The following is a 25740-nucleotide window of genomic DNA, read 5'->3' on the forward strand; positions in this document are numbered from 1 at the left end:
AGTGGTACGCAGCCTCCGCATTCTGGTGTGCCATTGCTAAAAATCATGTAACATGGGAAAAACATCGATCTCAACGCAAAGATTATGTCCTTGGTTTGTTTTAGTTACTTAACATTTAAAATTGTTGGCATTTGCTGCTTTTTGGTTGCAAGCATACAGAAGCAGCTGATAAACTGAACAAGTAAAAAGCAACTTGCCAGTGTGTTTAGTTTGCTAAAGCTTCTTCTTTTTTTCTTTTTTTTTTTTTTAAGTGCCGCACCCACGACATATGGAGGTTCCCAGGCTAGGGGGTGAACTGGAGTTGTAGCTGATGGCCTACATCACAGCCATGGCAATGTGGGATCTGAGCCGCGTCTGCAACCTACACCACAGCCCATGGCAACACAAGATCCTTAACCCACTAAGTAAGGCCAGGGATCGAACCTGCATCCTCATGGATTCTAGTCAGATTAGTTTCTGCTAGGCCACAACAGGAACTCTTAAAAGCTTCTTTTGTTTTGATGGTCTTGTTACGAGGTATGCTTTTGGATTGCCTAATATATAATATTTTGTGCTGGAAAACCTTTAACCATGGACATGTATTGCTTTTACTTTAAATTAATTAAAAAAAGAAAGATAAAAGAAACATTTTTATTCCCCAGGAAATGACATGAACCTGTCTGTACACATCAGCCTTATCCCTCCAATCTTCCTCTAGTTTATAAACAGCATTTGTCAGTCAATACATGTCTCCTGAATGTGCAGTAAAATTTGGGGTCAAAGACAGTCTTTTTTTTGGCTGCGCCCGCAGCATGCCAAAGTTCCCCGGGCCCTTAACCTGCTGAGTCATGAGGGATTCCTAAAGCCAGTCTTTGAGAAGCTTATAATCTGGATAGACTATATACTAGAAACAGTATTTAATTTCTAATTATTTTAAGAGCCTCCCCAACAAAAAAAAGGAAGAAAGTAAGACCGAGTGACCATGACTTTTTCCATTTCTCATGTCACTGGGGTAAACTAAGCTAGTGACGAAAACTGCTGTCTTAGTACAAACACAAATGCTATCCTTTCATTAACGTGTGTGAAGATGAAACACAACCATCTGTTAAAAAAAATAAAGACAGCTTCATTCTTGGACCATTTCAGAATAAGGAACTTTGGCTTTTTAATTCCTTTTGAGAGTCTGTGGCTGACTGCTTTTCTCCTGCTATGCCATTCTCTTGGCACAGAGAGAAACAGGGACGGGGAGGCATCTCCTAATTTTACATTTTAAAAGTAAACATTTAAAAAGAAAAACCTTCTTCAACCCCCAACCTCGAACCCCATCATGAATAATCTGGTTTAATACAAGTTAAGTCTATAAATAAATGTGTTCTTTTGCCTCAAAAATCAGTTAAGCAACTTTACAAGAATTCTTGTTTAAAAACTTTACCTAGAGAAATTAAAGTACCAGTCATTCTCCCCCTACACAGACGGTGCTCAAGTCTTCAGGTACCAAGGCCGCTTGCCTATTATTATTAGCGCGTCACCCTTGAGTTGTTCTGTTAACAGGCGGGCCTGAGTCTTCTTAATCACTCTTTTCTTCTGCTTGATAATGTCTGTACTCTGGCTTCAGCTCCCATGTGTTTTTGTGGATCCCTTTTACATTCTGAATACCGATTTCTTTTAAGATTTCCTTCAGGTACGACTGGAAAACAAAAAAAAAGTTTGACAGATGAGATTATGAAAGCAGGAGACAAAATTTAAAATAAAATGATAGGAGTTCCCGTCGTGGCACAGTGGTTAACGAATCCGACTAGGAACCACAAGGATGCGGGTTCGATCCCTGGCCTTGCTCAGTGGGTTAACGATCTGGCGTTGCCGTGAGCTGTGGTGTAGGTCGCAGATGCGGCTCGGATCCCGAGTTGCTGTGGCTCTGGCGTAGGCCGGTGGCTACAGCTCCGACTCGACCCTAGCCTGGGAACTTCCATATGCCGCTGGAGCGGCCCAAAGAAATAGCAAAAAGACAAAATAAATAAATAAAATAAAATAAAATAAAATGATACACCAAGTCACATTTACAAGTCATAAAAACTATGATCCAGAAAGCTTAACAAGATTTCTTAGAGTTCCATTGTGGCTCAGTGGTAACGAACCTGGCTAGTATCCATGAGGATGAGGGTTCAGTCCCTGGCCTGGCTCAGTAGGTTAAGGATCCGGCACTGCTATGAGCCACGGTGTGGGTTGCAGACGTGGCTCAGATCTTGGAGTTGCTGTGACTGTAGCATAGGCCAGTGGCTGCAGCTCTAATTTGACCCCTAGCCTCGGGACTTCTGTATGCTGTGGGTATGGCTCTTAAAAAAAGAAAAGACAAAAAAAGATTTCTCTGCAAAGAAGTTTACCAAACTGCATCGTTTGATTTTATACGTACAATATGTAATAACTGCATTAAATATATGATCATTGCATTAAAGGGGTTGGAAATCCTGAATGCCAGCAACCTTGAAAGCTTAAAAAAAAAGTCTAGATGAAAATATACTAGAGGAATTCCCTCTGTGGTGCAGTGGAAATGAATCCAAGTAGTATTCATGAGGATGCGAGTTTGATCCCTGGCCTCACTCAGTGGGTTAAGGAATCCAGCATTGCCATGAGCTGCAGTGTAAGTTGCAGAGTGACTCAGATCCCGCATTGCTGTGGCTGTGGCGCAGGCCAGCAGCTATAGCTCTGATTTGACCCCTAGCCTGGGAACTTTCATATGCTGTGAGTGTGGCCCTAAAAAGCAAAAAAAAAAAAAAAAAAAAAAAAAAAGAAAAAGAAAAAAAGGAGCAGGAGCATATATTTAAAAAATGACATATATCTTTGGGACATTAATATTCTATGAAGCAAGCACATGACAGATACTCAGAATGCTCAGTTCTAAGGTGAATTCTCAAACTCGCTATTAGGCCACTTATTTTTCTTGGGTAATAAGGTAAGTTATCATGTGGGTTTACTATTATTTGTATCTGGGCCCAGCTTGCCGAGAGAGGGTGAGGCATAGTAAGACACATTAAAAACCCCGGCGGGCGTGGCTGTGGCTTTCTTGTGCTTGGCCAGCACAGGAGAGGGGAGTGACGATGGAGGGCAGAACTCACCCTGCGGTACTTTAGGCACCTGACAATTCAGTGTGGCCCAGAGGACTACATCATGGAAAGGAAGGCTATTCAACAGATGAAACACCAAACCCCACCTTTGCCTGCTGATGCCCGAGGTGAAAAAGCACTGCATCATAAGCTGACCCATACGAGTTACAGTACCTCCTTTTTGGAGAAGAGAGACAAAAGTTCACCATTTAACACAATTTCTTTTGTGTGTGTGCTGCTTCCAGTTACAGGTACGTTACACTGACTCATCCCACTGATAGAAGGTGTGATTTTTTCCTATTCATTGAAATGAGGCACTAATTGGATAACTAGCTGAGAGCATTCACCTTGTTTAAGGCAGTGCCTTTCTTGAGTGTGGTGCTAGAGAGACTACGTGCGTCCGAACCTCACGGGAGCCTGTGAGATCAGCCTCATTTCAGGTCCCGTCAATCAGAATCCTGGCGCCAGGCCTGGGAATCTGCATTTCACAAGCGCCGCCCCCCCCCCCCCCCCCCCCCCCCCCCCCCGAGCCTGGCTTAACGGAAGTTCCGGAGCATCTGTTTCAAGGAGTCTTCTGGCTCTAAGACTCTAGGATCTTTGGGTCCTTGAAGTGCCACTCGTTTTCTGAGCCCGACAACATCTACCACCACCTGACAGTGACTGTACGATGCTCTATGGTTGATAAAGTACTTTCTTTTAAGGGCTCCCGTGCAGCACTGGAACTACATATGGGCCCCTCAAACAGCCCCCGCTGGCTCAGCGCTCACCTGAGCCGCTTCCCCATCCGGGCAGCCAGGCCCCAGCAGGTGGCAGCAATGAATCGAAGGAGGCCTGGATTTCCTCAGGAGGAGGCCGGCCTGCCTGCCTGCCTCCCACGTCTTTGGTAGCTGGCTTCATAGAAGGACCCCGGTAAATGAGTAAGCATATTACTCAAGTAAGCTGCAGACAACCAGGTAATATGGCACGCCTGCCATCTGCTACTTCAGATTGCATTAAAAAACAGGGACTCTGTTCATTAATTACTTTCTAATTAAACATGATTCATAAATGGAAAATGATGGGCTAGGCTTTGATTTTCAGTTGAGGTGCCAGAATGACTTCTTTGTAAAATTCCGAAGAATGGTTTATTGTGAGAATGGCGAGACCCTGGGCACCAACAATCATACTACTGTGGAGGCACTGCAATGGGTCAAAAATGAAGAGAGCAAGTGCCACTAGCACTGTGGTTGCCTGACAGATGCTCTCTCCACTTCAAGTCTAGCACACTCATTTATAATGTGGATACAGAAGATGAAAAGCCTAGAAACGGTTAAATACAAAATATTAGGAGTTCCCCTGGGGCACAGCAGGTTAGGGATCCCGCTTTTTCACTGCAGTGGCTTGGGTCACTGCTATAGCACAGGTCTGATCCTTGGCCTGGGAACCTCCACATGTTGTGGCACGGCCAAAAAAAAAAAAAGTCTTAAGTGTACAAATTCAGCTGCCTTCATGTATAGTGCATTCTCATTTTGGTGAAGTAGTATAATGAGGCTATGGAGTTTTTGGGTTTTTCATGAAGACACCACTCTTTTCTTCTTCTAAACAATAAGAATGGAATGAGGGAGTTTCTGTAGTGGCTCAGCAGTAATGAAACCGACTAGCATCCGTGAGGATGCAGGTTTGATCCATGGCCTTGCCCAGCGGGTTAAGGATCCGGCGTTGCCCGGTGGCTACAGTGCCGACTGGACCCTTAGCCTGGGAACCACCATATGCTGCAGGTGTGGCCCTAAAAGGACAAAAAAAAAAAAAAAAAAAAGGAATGGAATGAGAGAGTCACAGTCTCCATCTGCCAGGTAACATGATGGGATGAGGGCCACCATATCCAGGCATGGTACAGAATTCTGTTTGCGGGGGAGGGAGGGACAAGCTTCTGAAGTTTGAGAATGCTCCAAACTGCGACCCAAGACCTTTCAACTACAACTAAATGAATTAACTTGGCACAAAGCCTTAGCAGAGAAAGTGGTAGTAATAATGGAGAGAAACAAGGTCAGGAAAACCTTGAAAGGAGGTCACAGGGGAACAGTGACATCATGTCATTTCTGTTTAAAACTTTTCGGACTTCCCCTTTGGCCTACAGGTTACATTCCAAACAGGCATCCAGGGGGCCTCCTTCCCCTGGGCTGCAGTTGCATCCCTGAGTATGCAGGCCTTTGGTTTTCTTTCTTTTTGTTTTTTTTTGCCTTTTTGCCTTTCCTAGGGCCGCACCCCCAGCATATGGAGGTTCCCAGGCTAGGGGTCGAATCGGAGCTGTAGCCGCCGGCCTACACCAGAGCCACAGCAACGTGGGATCCGAGGCATGTCTGCAGCCTACACCACAGCTCACGGCAACACCGGATCCTTAACCCACTGGGAAAGGCCAGGGATCGAACCCACAACCTCATGGTTCCTAGATGGATTTGTTAACCACTGGGCCATGACGGGAACTCCAGGCCCTTGGTTTTCTTCCACGTGCTCTTCCCTTGGCCTGCATGCTTACCTCCTTCCCTTGAATCTCAACGCCTCATCCTTTAAGATTTAGTACAAATGTCACACTCTTAAGAGAAATTTTTCCTAACAGTCCCACCTCTTAGACCTACATTTCACACTACGTCCTCCAGGGAGAGCCTCAACCACCTAACAACACGAACCCGTGCTCCCACTGCAGGGCCTGCCTGCACATCACAGAGGTGCAGGCGCTTACGCTGAATGGATCATGCGTGCTTGCGAGTACCAGAAGGCGCTAAGAGGACTTGTGTGTGTTTGTGGAAGGGGGGACAGTGTGGTTGAAGGGAGATCACTTCGAAGGCCCAGAGGCATCAACCTGCTCACTCTAGCTGTCTTCCGTTTTCATCTAATTAATACACATGGCAATGTCCCAGTCTGAGAAATAAATTGATTAAACTGTATTACCTGAACGTGAATGACGCTAACTACTTAAAAAATCTGTACTACAGTGCTAAAATACTGTTTGAAATAAAGCCAACAGAGGTGGAAATTTTAAAGGCTCTAGAAGGACTGAAAATTAATTGGTTATCTAACTTTCCTTTTAAGAAATTTCTATCTTCACACAAATATTTATTTTAGCACCAGGTAGTGGCACATAGCCTGCTTTTATCCTCACAGAGCTCACAGTTTAAGAACAGAGTGAGTGCAGGGCAGACAAAGGCATATAAGCAGGAAGCCATACTGAAACAGAAGCACAGAACTAAGGATGTACATGCAGGACACGATGGGAAACTCGGGAAGTGGCACCTGACCCAGCCGGAGTCAGGACGCTGGATTCCCGGAGGATGTACATTTGGTCTTTTGAACTGAAAAACAATTCTGTGCAGGGATTGAACCAAATCAGTTCTCCTTCTCTTTCCTATTCTATCCACTGATTTTGCAATTTAATTTTTTGCCTGACCACTTGTATTTTAAACAAAAGATTCTAGAACTGAGTAAATCACCCACCCTTCGGTCACAGACGATCAGAAAGATTTCTCATTGCTGGCAATGGGCAGTTTTGCAAAACAAGATCTGAAATAATAAACTGGCACAGGTCCAGCAATTCTTCCTCAAAGGGATGTGTGGGGGAGTATTTAAAGCCAGTCTGAATGCAGAGGGGAAAATGGATAGAACATTACTGCTTCCTTGCAAGGAAAAGGCAAAGCACCTCTTTCTGCAGCTGGGAGGTCGAGTAGGATGTGGTTTGATTTGTGGGTCAAGATAAAACTGTGGTGGCCAAAAAGCCAGAAATCCACAGATCAAATTCCTAATTTCTCCCCCAAGATCAAGACAAACCTATGTAGAGTCATAAGGCACAGGAACCCCCTATTCTGGCCTCTCTTTTTCCTTCCTGCCTTTACAGCTGCCATTTCTCATATCTTTTGTTCTGTCAACCAAAGGAAGGATTTATCTGCATTTGCTTTGTCAGTAATTTTAGTGTCAAGCATTCACATACATAATAATAAATTAACTATATCTAAATTTCTACAAGTTGATAAAAAAAATACATCTTTAGCAGAGAGCTGATCACCAAATATAATGCTTTAGGTAAGCTAATGCTACAACCTTCCTAGACTTCTCATCACAAAATCTTCCCCAAAAGGTTGGACTGAATATGCATTTTGTAAATCCATACCAAAGATGGTGCTGATTAACGCAGGCACCAAAGGGAAACAAACCGCTAAATGCTTTTTATAAAGTGAGCCAGCAGCAAGGGCACTCATTATCAGTCCTGTGATAATTTCAAAGTTATCACTTCATGTTTATGTGTGTTTTGTGTGATTGACTGTGACTCCTTTAAGCAAGGTTAACAGAATAGAGGACTCACTGATGAGAATCTTAGTGGCTCCAAGGCACAACATTCTTTCATTAAAAAAATAAACAAATCACACATTATGCATAAGCTGTGCGCCAAGGCAACCTATGTTTTCACCCCTTTAGGCAGAGAGAACCATGAACAGGGGAGGGAAGATGATGCCGAGGACTCCTCTGGAACATGGGCCATCTCAGCATTCTGCTCCTCTTTCCCTTCTGCTTTCATCTCTGTTGTTCTACGATTCCTGCCCTATCTTCCTCTCAGGGTCCCACAGGCTGCATTTCTCCCTTTGTAAAACTCCAGGAAGCAGAGAGATGATGGCTAATGAAATGGCCAAGCCACAAACCCTACCCACTGCCCAAGCCCTATGTTATGGCTTAATGCAAATTCTAAAAAAGAAATGTATTGCTGCATGAACACTTGTGTGCTGGTGAAGCATCTCACTTTTAGTACACTTCATCTATCCAGCTCTGGCACTTCTTCTTCTTCTTCTTCTTTTTTTTTTTTTGTCTTTTTGCCATTTTCTTGGGCCACTCCCACGGCATATGGAGGTTGCCAGGCTAGGGGTCGAATCCAAGCTGTAGCCGCTGGCCTATACCAGAGCCACAGCAACGTGGGGATCCGAGCCGCATCTGCAACCTACACCACAGCTCACAGCAACGCTGGATCCTTAAGCCACTGAGCAAGGCCAAGGATCGAACCCACAACCTCATGGCTCCTAGTTGGATTCGTTAACCACTGAGCCATGACGAGAACTCCTAGCACTTCATTTCTATGTTTGTATATTTCAGATAAAGTGTACTTCCTTTCGGACAAAACTTGATTATTTTTTTGGCCATGGCATGCAGTGGCTTGATGATGTGGGATCTCAGTCCCCAGACTAGGGACTGAACCCAGGCCATAGCAGTGAAAGCCACCAAATCCTAACCACCAGACTACCAGGGAACTCCCCAAAACTTTTCATTTTAACTATCTGTTTAAAGACATGCTTTCTAGACTCTATTAGTTTATTTCTATGCTAAACATAACTTAACCTTGGAATACTCATGCTATTCCAAAGCTGGGATATGATGGCTTCTAATTGGGGGAAACAAACATACAAGCAGACATAAAGTTCATGTTAAAAATGTTAACTAGGAATAATACGACCAAAGATACCAAAACTTAATAAAGATAAAAAAATCTTACTGAAAGATAAATATAAATTCTTGCATTTAGAACCATGGAAACTACCTATTAGTACCACTGTTGTGTAGTTTAGAATGTACAAAAAAATAAGGTATCAATTGACATAGTTACTATTAGTCCACTTGAAGATACTTCTAGAAATTAAATGGCAAGCAAAGAGAATCTTTAGGTATGTATTTTACCATAGAACATTTTTATTTTATTTTTTTTTATTTTTTAATTTTTTTGTCTTTTTGCCATTTTTCTTGGGCTGATCTCGCGGCATATGGAGGTTCCTAGGCTAGGGGTTGAATTGGAGCTGTAGCCACCCGCCTACGCCAGAGCCACAGCAACGCGGGATCCGAGCCGCGTCTGCAACCTACACCACAGCTCACGGCAACACCGGATCGTTAATCCACTGAGCAAGGCGAGGGACCAAACCCGCAACCTCATGGTTCCTAGTCGGATTCGTTAACCACTGCGCAATGACGGGAACTCCCTACCATAGAACATTTTTAGAAAATTAGCTGGCATACTCAATGATGAAGCATTATGCGCCCTTAAAATATTTGGAACAGACAGGAAAACTTTATCTCAGTAGTACATAAAAGTTTTTGCTGGCTAAGGATTACAAAAGGATTGATGACAATGCAGTTCCTCAGCTCAAACAGTTATTACCAACTGACCCAGCAATACTACCCCCAAGAAAAATAAAAACACACGTTCACACAAAAACGTGTACATGAATGTTCACAGCGGCTTCAGTACAGTAGCCAGAATGCGGAAACAACGAAGGTCCTCCTATGTGTGAACTGATAAAGAAAATGCTGTCCATCCAAATAAGGATATACTATTTGGCACTAAAAGAGAAGGAAGCACTGATACATGCTACGACATGGATAAAACCTGAAGATGCTCTGCCTAACAAAAGCAGCCAGTCATAAGAGACCAACCACATATTGCATAAATCCATTCATATGAACAGTCAGGAATGGGCCCATCTTTAGAGACAGAGAGCAGATTAATGGTTCTCTAGGGCTGGGCGGGGGAGGGGTGTGTGTGTGCAAGGGAGTGACTGCTAATAGGTACACAGTTCCTCTGAGAGGCGAAGAAAATGCTCTAAAATTGATTATGTCAATGGTCATACAGCTACGTGAATATATTAAAATCCACTGAATGGTAACTTGTACTGAAAATAAGGTTTTAAATTGATAGGAAAAGAAAGGAGACCTTTCCCGCTCATAACAAATAAGATAACACCATTTTTTATTACCAAATTGCTACCGGTAGAGTAACACTTCCAATTCCCACTGATTAGCGCTGTGGATCAGCCCCTGTGTACTGGAAAACAGATGGAATTAGGATCTCTGACGCGGGACATCCGAGAAAGAACGAATGGCTCTAACCTGCAGTACAGATCTGAAGGTGGCACAGCCTCTGGTATCTCAACTCCCCTGCTGAGTTAGAGAAACCGGAAGGCTTCAAACACTTATCTAAATCCACAGAATAATGTTTTTTCTAATGCAAAGAAAATGACTTCTTTCCCAAGATAATTCACGTAAGGGTGGCAAGCTTAAAAAACGTCCTTCCTTCTAGCTTGCTCAGGGACTAAAGAAATCAAGAGAAGACAGTTAATGAGCTTAAACACTTACTTTTATGTCCCTTTAAAATCAGATGAGACTTGGAAGGGCAGAGAAGGTGATTTTATGGGTAATAACATTTTTCAGAACAAATATAAGTTCTGTGGCCTACTGCTTTAATTAAAAACTCTACATAGGAGTTCCCGTCGTGGCGCAGTGGTTAACGAATCCGACTAGGAACCATGAGGTTGCGGATTGGATCCCTCGCCTTGCTCAATAGGTTAATGACCCGGTGTTGCCATGAGCTGTGGTGTAGGTTGCAGATGCGGCTTGGATCCCGAGTTGCTGTGGCTCTGGCGTAGGCTGGTGGCTACAGCTCCGATTCGACCCCTAGCCTGGGAACCTCCATATGCCGCGGGATCGGCCCAAGAAATAGCAAAAAAGACAAAAAAGAAAAAAACAACTCTACATAAAATTTTTACGTCAAAGATGCCCTGGAGTTCCTGTAGTGGCTTAGCAGGTTATAAACCCAACACAGTGTCCATGAGGATGTGAACTGACCCCTGGCCTCGCTCATTGGGTTAAGGATCCTGTGTTGCCACAAGCTGAGGGTAGGTCATAGATGTGGCTTAGGTTTGGTGATGCTGTGGCTGTGGTGTAGACTGGCATCTGCAGTTCTGATTCAACTGCTGGCCCCCGGAGAACTTCCATATGCTGCAGGTGCAGCCATTGAAAAAAAAAAAAAAGATGCCCAATTTTGTTTACTGAGAGCCTATTTCAGATATCACTTTACCTACATAATATCTCATGTAAAATCTGGACTCAATTGGTTACGTTAGTAAGTTCATCTCCAATTTTACCTCATTAAGAAATAAGGTTAAAAAGAAAAAAAAGTAAAAAGGCTGAAAGGAACCATGTAAGTTAAAGAGAAAATATTAGTATTTCACAATAAACTTGGTAGTAAATTATTAGTTATTAGAAACTTCTGTTCATAAGGAAAGCATTAAAATTTCATAAATGTGTTTAAATTTTACCATTTATATTCCACATAGTTAATAATTTATTTTAGTATGACACTTCATATCTAAAACTTTTAATTAAGACTCAAATTCATAAGATAGCAACCATAGCCTAACTGATTACACGACAAATAATTTCTTTTTCCTTTTTTTTTAAGGCACTTGTGGTATATGGAAGTTCCTGGGCTAGGGACTGAATTGGAGCTGTAGCTCCAGCCTACACCACAGCCACAGCAACGTCAGATCCGAGTCGCATCTGCAACTTAGGCTGTAGTTTGCGGCAACACTAGATCCTTAACCTTCTGAGTGAGGCCAGGGATCGAACCTGCATATTCATGGACACTAGTCTGGTTCTTAATCTGCTGAGCCACAACGGGAACTCCATAAATAATTATTTTTTAAAACTGAAGTCTCACAAAGGGCTGTCATTAATTAACCCCCTCTGCTGGAAAACTGGCAATCTTTTTAGTTTTAGTAGTACCACTCAAAAATAAAAACTTCCAGCTATAGGAAAAATGAAGACAGAACTGAGAGGGGACTATGGGAACAGAAAGGAAATGATAAAGACTTAGGAAAAATAAAAAGAGAAAAGGAATCAAGTAAAAAAAGGAAAGCTACGTCAGAACAAAAGACATTATAATAAAAATAATACTGATTTAGTCATAAATATGGGAATCAACTTCAAACATTAGAAATATCTATTTTTATCTTGAATTAGGAACGAAATGAGCTAAGATAAAATTTAGACTCCATTCTCTATGTACCTGGCTTACATTAATGATGATGATTCTTAATAATACAGAAATTTGAAAGAAGCCTGCCTGAGAGAAATTAGCCTTTTCCCCCCTCATTAAACAGGGTTCATTGTCAGAAAAATATTTTCCTTGCTTGTCTTTTTTTTTTTTTTGTCTTTTTAGGGCCACACTTGCGGCATAGGCACGTTCCCAGGCTAGGGTCCAATCCGAGCTATAGCTGCAGGCCTACACCCCAGCCACAGCAACGAGCACCACGTCTGTGACCTACATCACAGCTCTGGCAAGGCCAGACCCTTAACCCGCTGAGCGAGGCCAGACATGGAACCCGCGTCGCGACCTCAGGGATGTTAGTCAGATTCATCAACCACTGAGCCACGACAGGAACTCCTTGTTTAAGCTTACTGTGAGTCGAGTTTCTCTTTCTTGTAGTCTCAACCAATTCGCAGATCTATCAGAGCATACACCTGTAGATAAACTTTTATCTTTTGACAGGAGAAAGGCTCAGTAAATCAAATTCTCTAGCCATTTTATCCTTTAAAAAAGCATGTCTTCTTTTATCATACTGATGCTAAATCTCACTTCACTTATTTCAATTCAAGCCTTTATTTACGTATGCCTGGAAACAAACTCTGAGGATTAGGTTAACATTACCTAACTGCAGCACTGGCTTTATTAAAAAAGGCTACTTTGTGCAAATAAACAACAGCTCGTTGAGCAATATTCTGTGCTGGGCAACCTGAAGCATGGGCATCAAGCTGCTTCAAAAATCAAAGCCATGCAAATCTTTGCTTCACTGTCCTTGTTGGTTTGAGCTTACTTTTATCAAAGTGTGCAAACTGTTCAGTTATATGCTCTGAATCAAAAAGTAAACAGCCCACTGGATCAACATGATTAGGGACTGCTGATTTAGAAGGCGCCATCAACAATTAAAGATAAACTTCCCTGAATACTGACCTGAAACTGAGTGCATTTAGAGCGCAAGGAAATGAGAGGTTCACTTAAAATCAGCGCTGATTTTCAATGTCACTTTTAACAGAAAAAGTGTGTGCTTGAAGAAACACTGGTAAACGGATGCTGTGCTGCAGAACAGTAGCTGGGGCTCAAGGTGGCCTGGCAGTGTGGTGATTCAAAGGAGCAATGACAGTGTTTCCAATGGTTTGTATTTTTGAAGGAAATGCTGTTAGGCTTCTATTTTACAGATATAATAAAATATAAAGAAAGACTAGACTTAACACATTTAAGGTGAAAGAGCAAAGATTGTCAAAAGAGAAATAATTGGTTTACTCTGATATTTCACTTCCAAGGGGGAAAAAAAAGCCAAAATTTAAACTGCATAAAAGCACTCCTTTAAATGGATACCGTGTTTCTGACTTTTTAATCAGTTACCAGAGCTTGGCCTTTTAAAATTGGCTCATTTGCCCTTAATGAGTATCTTTAATTCTCTGATTGCTTATGCAAGTCACATACTGGAGCAGAAGAGAAAAAACCCGGCCCTAAGGCCAGTTTCCCTAATCAATCATTTTGCCTGTAGAAGTTAAAGTCTTTAGGAAGAAGAGTGTAGAAGGGAAGGAACTGGAAAACAGAAGACTCTGGATTCACTCAGAACGTCCAAATGACATACTAAAGGTCAGAAAGCAGATGGTAACTTAGGAATATACCAATAGTGTTACTAACAAAAAGAATGTTATATACTTCATGGTTAGAAATGTGGGGGCCATCAGAAATTAGAGAATGCCATTAAATGCAGCTACTCAAGAACTGATTACACCAATAAGACCTTTTTTCTTCCCTTTTCCACAGGGCTCAAAAACTTCTTTAATAATACTAGTAATGAATATTAGTAAAATACTCTGCTTTGACAATGCAGCTTTCATAAGCATTAATTATTATGAGGATCCTGAAAACGAGGTATTTTTTAAAACATATTTATAAAGTAGCTTATAATCATAAAATGTGGACCTACTGGTAAATTTTATATTAAGCTTGTCAATTAAATACTAATAATGTATTAAACATTACATGTATTTAAGTACCAAGTGGCTAAACGGCAGGGCTGGAACCTGAATGAGATCCTATTACCCCAAGTGCCACACGCTTAACATTATACCAAGAAGTCTCTTTTCTGGCTCTCTGGTCTTCAGGCTGCACTGGGTGCCTTCATTCTCTTGGTGTTGCTCAGACAAAATCCAATTAGTAAGGGTACCAGTAGACGACCGTTAGCGCAGACTGACCTCTGAACCTTTAAAGGGGGTAGTAAAATACACAGAGGAGAGATGGGCTCCAGCCACTTTCTGGGTCAATGGGCTTTGCCAGCTCAGTTCAAATGTGAGTGGGAGGTGGACAGGAGGAGATGAAACAGGAGAGGGAGAGAATCGCAGATTGAGAGCTGCAAAGACTGGGAACGATTATCCAGACCAACCCCTTCCATTTCAGATATGGAAGCGACTTCTCCAGATCCCACTGAGACAGGACTGGAACCCATGCTGACCACTTCCTGCCCTCTTCTCTAGGCAAGGACAACTGTAGCTCCGGCCTTCCATGCTTTCTGGAGACTGACCCTCTGTACTCCATGTCTGCCTCAAAGCACGTGAGGCCTATCGAAATCCGTCTGAGGAAAGTACGGCGGTCCTTTAAGATGGAGGATGTGACCACTTGCTTTATCTCCAATCAATCTGTCTAATAGTTACTGAATTTCTACTATGTTGTGTTGTGGAATGTAGGACTATTTAGGTATACGAATAATATACAAACCTGCCTTCAAAAACTTTATGCTTGCTGAGGCAGTTTAGTCCTTTGATGATAAAACTATTTTAATTTAGTTTCTTTCTAGATCAGTGGTTCTTTTTTTTTTTTTGTCTTTTGTCTTTTTTTGTTGTTGTTGTTGTTGTTATTGTTGCTATTTCTTGGGCCGCTCCTGAGGCATATGGAGGTTCCCAGGCTAGGGGTCCAATCGGAGCTGTAGCCGCCGGCCTACGCCAGAGCCACAGCAACGCGGGATCCCAGCTGCGTCTGCAACCTACACCACAGCTCACGGCAACGCCGGATCGTTAACCCACTGAGCAAGGGCAGGGACCGAACCCGCAACCTCATGGTTCCTAGTCGGATTCGTTAACCACTGCGCCACGACGGGAACTCCCTAGATCAGTGGTTCTTAAGCTCTGCTCCCTAGAAAAATCCACACACTTTACCTATATTCAGGAAATTACTGGATCTGAAGAATCAAGATTGAGAGAAATATCAGTTATTCCTTTTCTTTGACGCAAAAAGAATAAACTTTAAAAACAGTATGTCATTCCATATTAAGGCAAAGAAACTGCTTCCCCTGGAACTGTCTGAATGTTCCTCTACAAACATTTTCCCATATCTAATTTTGTGTGCATGTTAAAATTCACGAGAATACATTGTTTGCATTCAAAATTTGTAGAATGGCCTTTTCATGCATATATAAAACACAAAGATAACCTTCATTAAAATCAGAAGAAACAGAGCTTAGCTTATGAATTATTCTATTTCAAAATTTTTATCTAGCTTGGAATGAATGCTGTTTCTAAACCTTTGATGCTGAAGGGAGTGAAGTCATTAAGATGAGCTGATAATACTGCTGAAAGCATGAGCACTTTCTCCTCTGGTTAAAAAAAAAGGTATTTGGATCTTTTAGGATTCAAATCTCTTAATGAAAAAGTGAAAGGATGTAATATACCAATAAAGAAATCTCTACAGAAGTAGGAAACTGTATCATCAACACTGAACTTTCAGAAATCATTTCCTAAAGCTTCGAACAAATCAGAAAAAAACAAAACAAAACCACGCTGTTTATGTTAAAATATTTTATAAAACTGGTTTTCTTGTTATATATTCTGAAGCAAATAAATGGAGCAGTTACAATTAACCTATTCTTGAGTATTCTGGCTACAAAATGATAAAGGAAAATGGAAAAAAGGATAGAAAATAAAGGGGTTTCCAACTGATTTTTTTTTTGTCTTTTTAGGGCTGCCCCTGCAGCTCGTGGAGGTTCCCAGGCTAGGGGTCAAATTAGAGCTGTAGCCATCGGCCTATACCACAGCCACAGCAACGGGGGATCCAAGCCAAGACTGTGACCTACACCACAGCTCACAGCAATGCCGGATCCTTAACCCACTGAGCGAGGCCAGGGATTGAACCCGCAACCTCATGGTTCCTAGTCGGATTCATTAACCACTGAGCCATGACGGGAACTCCTCTAACTAATTTTTTAAAACTGTTATGTTATAGGTTTTATTCCGTTATAATTCAATTTGATACTCTGCTAACTTTAGGTGTGAGAAAGTTAAATAGGAGGAAATGTGACTCAAAGGCTGGAGAAAGGATTCAGATCTCATTTGTTACCAACATTTTAAATGGATTAGAAACACAATTTATTAGCAAATAGGCACAAGAATCTGGATAAATGATAAGAACAAAAAAATTTTTTTTTCTTTTGGTCTTTTTTTGCCTTTTCTAGGGCTGCTCCCGAGGCATATTGGATGTTCCCAGGCTAGGAGTCCAATCGGAGCTGCAGCCACTGGCCTACACCACAGCTCACAGCAAAGCTGGATCCTTAATCCACTGAGCAAGGAAGGCCAGGGGTTGAACCCACAACCTCGTGGTTCCTAGTTGGATTCGTTAACCACTGAGCCACAGATGGGAACTCCAAGAACAAAAACTTTCTAAAACCTTAATTTATTAAAATTTTCCTTGAAAATGGAGACTAGGCCAACCCAACCACAATCTCAGTGAGCACTGTGAAGCAGTACAGCTCAAGTTTAAAGGAGCTAATGTTAGTGCTATGTAGATGCTGATTAAATTAAAAAAAAAAAAAAAATCCACAGATAATAGTTCACAAAATGGGAAGAGACCAGTATGGCTTTTAAAACAATGTGATTCTATGAGGCACAACCTTTACCTCCATTCCCTCCAAAAAAGCTGAATTGTGTAGGGATGGAGGGGAACAAAATACAAGAAATGATACAAATAGACTTCGGGCTTAAGGTCAAGGATCAATCAAAAGGAGGACAAATCCACCTTTTTCCAGATGAAACTATCGGTAGTGAATGTCTTTAAAGTTTAAAATAATGGGCACTGTTCCAGCTGCTCCTAGACGAGCATCACCTTCTGCTCAGCCAACCGTGACCCGGCCTGGCCTCCACCATTCCTTTGAGGCTGCCCCTGCCAGAGCACAGCTACACATGGAGTTGCCCATGAGAGGCACTGATCAACTGCTAATCGAGTTTTGTTGTTTAGAATGTGTACCCTGGTGACTTTCCACTTGGAGCTCATTTTTAAAAGTCACTTTTAGACAGAAACGAAGAGACATTTTTCAAAAGAGGTAGTGCACAGGGCCAAAAGGCTCATGAAAAGATGCTCAACATTAATAACCATTAGGGAAATGAATGTCAAAACCACAATGAGATATCACCTCACACCAGTCGGGAACAGCTATCATCAAAAACAGTAACAAAAAAACAAAGCCCAAAAACCAAAAAATTCCAAAAAACCTAAAGCCCACAAATAACAAATATTGGTGAGGGAACCCTCCTACACTGTTGGTGGGACTGTAAATTGGTGCAGTTGCTGTGGAAAACAATATAGAGGTTTCTCCAAAAACTGGAAAAGAACCACCACATGATCCAGCAATTCCACCACTGGATATACACATCTAGGGGGGAAAAAAAACAAAACTCACCAACTCAAAGGATATGTGCACCTCAATATTCATAGCAGCATTATTTAATTTTTCTTTTTATGGTCGTACCCAGGGCATATGGAAGTTCCTGGCCCAGGGACTGAATGTGAGTCACAGCTGCAACCTTTGCCAGATCCTCTAACCGACTGCGCCAGGCCACAGATCGAACCTACATCTCCACAGTGATGCAACCTGCCCTAAGTCAGATTCTTAACCCACTGTACCACAATGGGAACTTTTTTTAAACTTCGTATTTCATTTTTTTGGAGTGGGGGGTAAAGGAGAAAAAGATAGCTTTATTGCTTTGCCAGGCAAAGGGGGCCATAGCAGGTTAGTGCCTTAAAGACTGGCCCCCCTTTTTAAAAAAATAATTGCCAAGATGTGAAAGCAACCCTAGGTGTCCACCAACAGACGGATGGATAAAGATGTAGTGTCTATATACACACAGTGGAATACTGCTTGGCCATAAAAGTGAAAGAAATGTTGCATCTGCAGCAACATGGATGCACCTGGAGAGCCTTACACTAAGTGAAATAAGGCAAAGGGATAAAGACAAACACACTACGTTATCACTTATATGTGGAATCTGAACAATACAACAAATTAGTGAAGATAACAAAAAAGAAGCAGACTCACAGATACAGAGAACAAACTAGAGGCTACCAGTGGGGAGAAGGGAGAGGGGAGGGGCAATAGAGGGGGAGGGAGTAAAAAGGACAAACAATTAGGTGGAAAGTAGGCTACAAGGACATACTGTGCCACACAGGGAGTATAGCCAATATTTTATAACACTCTAATGAAGTATAACCTTTAAGAATGAAACAAACAAGCAAAAAACCACAGGTACCATTTTTTTTTTTTTTAATGAAAACGAGTTTCTAGCACAATGCCTGGCTTACAGAAGGACACAATAAATATGAATTGAATGAATGAGCTTTCATAAAAAATAAATAAATAGATTTCACAACAATGAAGCTAAAGTTACCAAATAAATAATTAAAAATAAAAACAAAAAGGAAAGACAGAGAAAAAAGGCTACATTCAGACATCTCTTCTGTGCTGGAGTAAAACCTGGCATCAGTGTGGGTGTGAGTGAACTCACTGACAAGGCACTTCTCAGGAAAGCCGTATGAGCGAAGGGTCAGTGTGAGCAGATACATACCACAGGCTGTTTCGTGATGTCCACCAGGTCCTTCAGGTTGTAATATTGGTGTTTCTCAAAAGCCGAAAACAGCATGTCTAAAACATATTGCTTATCAGCTCGGGCTCGTTTTCCATCTTCTTTCTTTTTCCTTTCATATTCAATCTACATGCAAAAAGAAAAAGAAAAAAAAGAAGATGACGTCAATCCAAGACGCTCCCTCTGAGACGGAGCCCTGTCTCTTCAGCCGTTCACACGACTGTGAGACGTTCAGTCATGAGGCAGCAGGTCCAAGAGCAGCGTTTGGAACCGGGGGCTCACTGCTCGCAGGGCTCCTCTCACCTTTCAGGCTCTAAGAAGGTGTGCATGCCCACTGGAAACCATTTTCATTATTTCCTAAAGCTTTAGGGAATGTGTCCATTTCCCCCTAAACAGCCTTCTTTGCTGAAATTATATCAATGCAGCATGGCTACTGGTTAGTACGATGCTGATCACAAGGTCTAACTGCAATTCTTTGTTTCTGATTACCCACAATACAGTAAAAATAGTTTATCTGATGGATACAGTTTGGTAGGTAACATCTTTCAAAACTGGAGTTTTCTCAGGGCAGGAAGAGGGCTAAGGGGCAGGTGGAACGTGGAACCGGTTCTCTAGGAATGAAACATTGGGAAAAAGGAAAGAACAAGGGCTGTGACAGAAGCCTGTTTCTCTCTAAAATTGGTGACCTACCTGAACTTGTTTCTTCTGGAAAATGAAGCAAGCACGGGCAAAGAACGTGTAAACTGTCTGCTAGCATTACCATCCAGAGATACGTACACTTGTAAAAAAAATTACCTTCTTACTGAAAGCGTGCAACTTACATTCATGTTAGTTGATTAATCTTTTAATTCTTAAAGAAAATATTATTTTGATAAAGCCTCAGGAACTTGTTATAGGACATAAACTGCAGCAGCCTACCTGGTACATAAAGCATCAGGGGGCTAGGTGAAAGCTGCCAGAGAATAATCTTCTGTGCATCAACTGGAATTACTATAATCTAGAGACCAGCTTCAAAGACAGTGCAATGCCTGTCAAAACCTATGATTAAAATTATGTACAAATTCTAGCCTCATAGTTAGGCTTATTTTCTGTATTTTTTTTTTTTGTCTTTTTGCCATTTTTTGGGCAGCTCCAGCGGCATATGGAGGTTCCCAGGCTAGGAGTCGAATCGGAGCTGTAGCCGCCGACCTACACCAGAGCCACAGCAACGCGGGATCCAAGCCGCGTCTGCGACCTACACCACAGCTCACGGCAACGCCGGATCGTTAACCCACTGAGCAAGGCCAGGGATCGAACCCGCAACCTCATGGTTCCTAGTTGGATTCATTAACCACTGAGCCATGACGGGAACTCCTCTCTGTATTTTAACAATAGAGATTTAAAAAGATAAAGTCTAATTTCTACTGGTGTTAAGAGTTAAAAAAAAAAAATATATATATATATATATATATATTTTACTTTTTAGGGCTGCACCCTTGGCATATGAAGTTGCCAGACTAGGGGCGGAACTGGAGCTGCAGCTGCTGGCCTATACCACAGTCACAATAATGCCAAATCTGAACCACATCTGCGACCTATACCACAGCTCACGGCAACACCGAATCCTTAACCCATTGAGATAGGCCAGGGATCAAACTGGCATCCTCATGGATACTAGTCAGATTCATTTCTGCTGCGTCACAACAGGAACTCCCAAAAATATATTTTACATGTAATCAGAAATTTTCAAACTATAATTTGCAAGAGGAAACTTTGACAACAATGGGTATCTGCCTTTCGATTAATAAAATTAGGAGATGTGGAGAAAGGACCAAATTAAAATGTCTTAATTTTTGTGATATGTACACCTTGGGAGTAAAACTCAAAATCCATTTCTCTCCATAACATATGAAGCACGGATGATGTACTCGGTATTGCACTAAAATATGGGGAAAATAAGATACTCTCTTTTAAAAGACACTCCTTAGAGCTTGTGCATTACTAGGTATACCGAGGGTCTTGGGCATTTTAAACGCAGTCAAAGTAACAGTAACAGCAGTAATGTAGTAAGCGAACCACGGAGCTCCCCAGGCAAGACTAGGATGCTGAAAAAGTGTGCAAATGTACAGCACAGATTATATTGTTGGGGAGGAATGAAATCCAGCCAGCCTCAAGATTTTCTGGGTGGGAAGAGCCTGAAAGAAAGCAACTATGGGCAGCTGCGAAGGAATTATTAAAGAGCAGAGTGACTAGAAGAGCTGGATTTAAGACTGGAGAGGAAGAGACCAGAAAAATCCATGACCAAGGGGAAAATTCATGCCTGCTCAATGTGCGGAAGATGGAAAAACAGGTGAAAAAACATGCACATTAAGGACAAAGGCAGAAGTACAGAGTCTGCCCCAATTCTTCAAGAAAGGAGGCTGTATGGATAGCCAAGAGCAAAGGCTTGGACCTGAGGGCCACTCAAGGGAGAATTTTCTTTCTCTTGGGTCAAAAGTAGGACAGAACTAAGAGAGTGTCTGTATGTGGAGAAACAAAGTATGATACACCAGGACAAAACCCACAACTCCAAGCAGGAGGGTCTTTGGACTAAAAAGAGGAATGATATCATGGAACACCTTAAAGGGATTCATATATATATACACACACACACATATATATACACACATACATATACATATTTATATATATATATATATGTCTTTTTAGGGCCACACCCATGACAGTATGGAGGTTCCCATGCTAGGGGGCACTGGTCTATGCCACAGCCGCAGCAACACAGCATCCGAGCCGCGTCTGCGACCTACACCACAGCTCATGGCATCGCCAGATCCTTAACCCACTGAGTGAGGCTAGGGATAGAACCTGCATCCTCCATGGATGCTAGTCAGATTCATTTCTGCTGAGCTTCTACTCAACAGGAACTCCCAAGAGATTAATATTTTAAGTCTTGCTTTGTGGACCAATGTCTGAAATATGTCATATTTTTCTCAGTTTACAACTGTACTTAGTTTGCAGCCTGAAAGTTCAGATTTTTAAAAAAAACTTTTATTTAAAATCTAACTTTAAATTTAATTAAAAAAATCTTGGTTTACATGCTTTGATCTCAAAAATACCACGCTTAACACTGGTGCTTTCCTACTTTAAATTAGAGTGACAAGAGACTAGAATTGTATGCTTATTTTCTGTATTAACCATGTCTATCAATGGCTCAATAACCCAGGGGACAGGGAAGCCTAATTTTATTTTTTGACTAGTGAAATAAAAACATTTAGAAGTGTAATCTGAGAACAGACACATAAACCCCCCCCCCCCAGCAATGACAAAAATGGAAATATTCTTTCTTAAAGAAATTTAATTCTACATTTATTTAAAAACAAAAAAAGTAAACTGGAAACATCTCTTTAATGCCCTCAAGGTCTGTGCCTATAGGATTACCTACAGAAAAGATTGTTGTAAAACAATTTTTTTTTTTTCAATGGCCACACCCACAGCACATGGAAGATCAAGGACCAGGGACTGACTCCGAGTCTAACTGTGACCTAAGCTGCAGCTGTGGAAATGCAGGATCCTTTAGCCCAGCGCATCAGGCTGGGGATCAAACCCATGCCTCCGCAGTGACCTGAGATGCTGCAGTCAGATTCTTTTTTTTTTTTTTTTGTCTTTTTGCCTTTTCTAGTGCCTTACCCTCGGCATATGAAGGTTCCCAGGTTAGGGGTCTAATCAGAGCTGTAGCTGCCGGCCTGCACCAGAGCCACAGCAACGGGGGATCCGAGCCACGTCTGTGACCTACACCACAGCTCACGGCAATGCTGGTTCCTTAACCCACTGAGCAAGGGCAGGGACCGAACCCGCAACCTCATGGTTCCTAGTCAGATTCGTTAACCACTGTGCCACGATGGGAACTCCTGCAGTCAGATTCTTTTTTTTTTTTTGTCTTTTTGCTATTTCTTTGGGCCGCTCTCAAGGCATATGGAGGTTCCCAGGATAGGGGTCGAATAGGAGCTGTAGCCACTGGCCTACGCCAGAGCCACAGCAACGCTGGATCTGAGCCGCGTCTGCAACCACACCACAGCTCACGGCAATGCTGGATCATTTAACCCACTGAGTAAGCACAGGGACTGAACCCGCAACCTCATGGTTCCTAGTCGGATTCGTTAACCACTGCGCCACAACGGGAACTCCTGCAGTCAGATTCTTAACCCATTGCGCCACAGTGGGAACTCGGTAAAACAAAATTTTTGAAGTAGAGCACTACAAAAAGTTAAATCTTTTTTGATAATGTCCAAGACTGGCTCATAACCTATATTCTGTTCTGTGGTGTCAGGTAGCTCCAACGTTTGTGTAATTATGAAAATGGATTGAAATGATTTCCGTGATCATTAAGTTACTAATAACTAATCTTACACTCAAGACAAAACTAAGGTCCCCGAGGTATCTTTTCTTTTTTAAGCCAAACAGTAGAAACGGCAATCTTATTATTACAATTACAGCTTTGTACTACAAATAAAATTAATTCTACAAATAAACTACCAACGATATTAACTAGTCTACCTAGGAGAAGAGTACTGTTTTGAGATAATGCTACTTCTCATTTTAGCTCTTTGGGCATTTAGTTTTGCACTGACTTTGTAAGGAAATAACACTCAAAGTAGTCCGATATCTAACTTGTTAGCAGGATATTAGTAGGATAGTTAGTAGGATATTAGTAGGATAGTTATAGGACTAGAAATAGCTTTTATATTACATGAATTTTAATTACTGATCTTACATCAGAACCCAATGACCATATACTACTACATAATCTGCTGCACAAAAATAAATGTCAAGTTGGAAAGAACCTTATTACAAATTTTTACAGTCCAAGAAATCCATCACATACCATTTTACTTTCGAAAGAGAAAACAAATTATTCAAGACTAGAATGCAACCAAATGCTGAAAATCCACTGTGGATGTGGTATAGAGCTGTTCACTCGTCATTATTGAAACAATAATCACTGACTAAAATTATAAATGCCACCCACTGCTAATTAAAATATTATAATACAGATGTCTGTAAATTTCTAGATTGTTGTTTGCAGAAATACTTTGATTGCTTTGTCAAGGCAGCCTTTGTGGAGGCTTTTATTTTAACTTTTGAAGTGAGCACGACAGCCTTGAATATCACGGTTTGCATTTTAAATTCTTATGAAAGATTCCCTCACCCCCAAAGCTTCTATTTCTGCCTAGTGTGTCGTTATCTCTTGGGAGGAAATTAATTTTTTAGAGTTGATCAGCCCATGGTGTGCAAATTCAAATGGACAAAGCATGCAGTATTCTTACTCTATGCCATGTATTACAGTGGGCAAATACTGCTGAAAGGCCTTTAGACACAGTCCTGCAGGCATCTATTTTCATCAGTAAAAGTCTAAATTTATACATATACATAGAAACAAAACAAAAAGCCAAACAAACAAACAAACAAATCTTAGTTCCCAATAATCTTAGTTCTGAAAACTAACACAGGTAGTTGCCATGCAGAAGAAAACAGAGCATGCATTAAATAAGTTTTCCTTTTGGTTCCTGGGGGTTTACCTCAAGCTGGTACATAATAGTTCTATTCCCTCTACCAATAGTTTTCTTTTTTCTTTTTTTGCTTTTTTTTAAGGCCACACCTACGGCATATGGAAGCTTCCTGGCTGGGGGTCAAATTGGAGCTGCAGCTGCCAGGCTAGGCCACAGCCACAGCAATGCCAGATCCAAGCCTTGTCTGCAACCTACACCACAGCTCACACCAGCAAGGCCAGATCTTTAACCCACTGAGTGAGGCCAGGGATTGAACACACATCCTCATGGATAATTAGGTTCATTAACACTGAGCCACAATGGGAACTCCATTTTTAGAAAAATCAAAAAAAATTTTTTTTCTAGTTCAACTTTTCTAATTCTCTATCACTTTCAGATTAAAGGCTCTTGATAGGAAAAAAGGGAAAGAGAAATCTTTTTTTCAAGCTGGCTAAGGGGGATGAGGGTGGAGGAGAACATAACAGAGGCAAGAAGATACTATTTCTTTTTAAAAACCTTAGGTCTAGGAGTTCCCATCGTGGCTCAGTGGAAATGAATCTGACTAGTATCCATGAAGATGCAGGTCTGATCCCTGGCATCACCCAGTGGGTTAAGGATCTGGTGTTGCCGTGAGCTGTGGTACAGGTCGCAGACGTGGCTCGGATACCTTGCTGCTGTGGCTGTGCTGAAGGCCAGCAGCTGCGGCTCCCATTCGACCACCAGCCTCAGAACCTCCAAATGCCGCAGATCCAGCCCTAAAAAGAATCCCACCCCCCTCCAAAAAAAACCCCAAAACAAAATACAGTCATCAGTCTCATATTTAGGATGTCTAGTTTTTTTGTTTTGTTTTTTTGTCTTTTTTTAAGGGCCCACACCCGTGGTTTATGGAAGTTTCCAGGCTAGGTGGTCGAGCTACAGCTACAGAGCTATACCACAATCACAGCGATACCAGATCCGAGCCACATCTGCGACGTACACCACAGCTTGTGGAACTGCTGGATCCTTTTACCCATTGAGATAGGCCAGGGATGGAACCAGCATCCTCGTGGATACTACTAGGGTTCTTAGTTGAGTCGCAACAGGAAATTCAGTGTGCTTAGTTTTTAAATGAACTGCAAACTGTGATAGCTTCAAACCAGCAATAGCTAATACAACTTAACATATGACACAGAGGTCAAGGGTCACTATGTTAAATTATTTTCAACAAGCCTTCGGCTCCTGGCCTTGGAGGTGGTGGTGGCATCAGGGGGACCTGCAGGCCATGTTTCCAAGACTCCCTTGCCAGCAGCTAGTTTCCAGCTGGGGCTCTGCCAAGGGGAGAAGGAAAGAGGAGGAAGGGCTGTGGGAGCGCCTCTGGCAGCAGCATCCTCATCACTGGTAACCAACCCCTCTGACCCTCGGCGATGCCAGCC

General features: G+C 41.9%; 1 protein-coding gene across 1 annotated transcript in view; it reads right to left on the reverse strand.

Annotated features, from left to right (window-relative positions):
• Positions 1-616: 616 nt before the first annotated feature.
• Positions 617-25740, reverse strand: part of GTF2F2 (general transcription factor IIF subunit 2) — a 151477-nt gene continuing 126353 nt past the window's right edge. The window contains exons 7-8 of the mRNA XM_047755778.1: positions 18786-18929; positions 617-1666 (exon numbers count right to left, since the gene is read on the reverse strand). Coding sequence (XP_047611734.1) covers positions 1547-1666; positions 18786-18929 — 264 coding nt within the window. The 3' untranslated portion in view covers positions 617-1546. The remainder of the gene's footprint in view (positions 1667-18785; positions 18930-25740) is intronic.

Source organism: Phacochoerus africanus, chromosome 13 (genome assembly GCF_016906955.1).
Source record: "Phacochoerus africanus isolate WHEZ1 chromosome 13, ROS_Pafr_v1, whole genome shotgun sequence".
Lineage (NCBI taxonomy): Eukaryota > Metazoa > Chordata > Mammalia > Artiodactyla > Suidae > Phacochoerus > Phacochoerus africanus.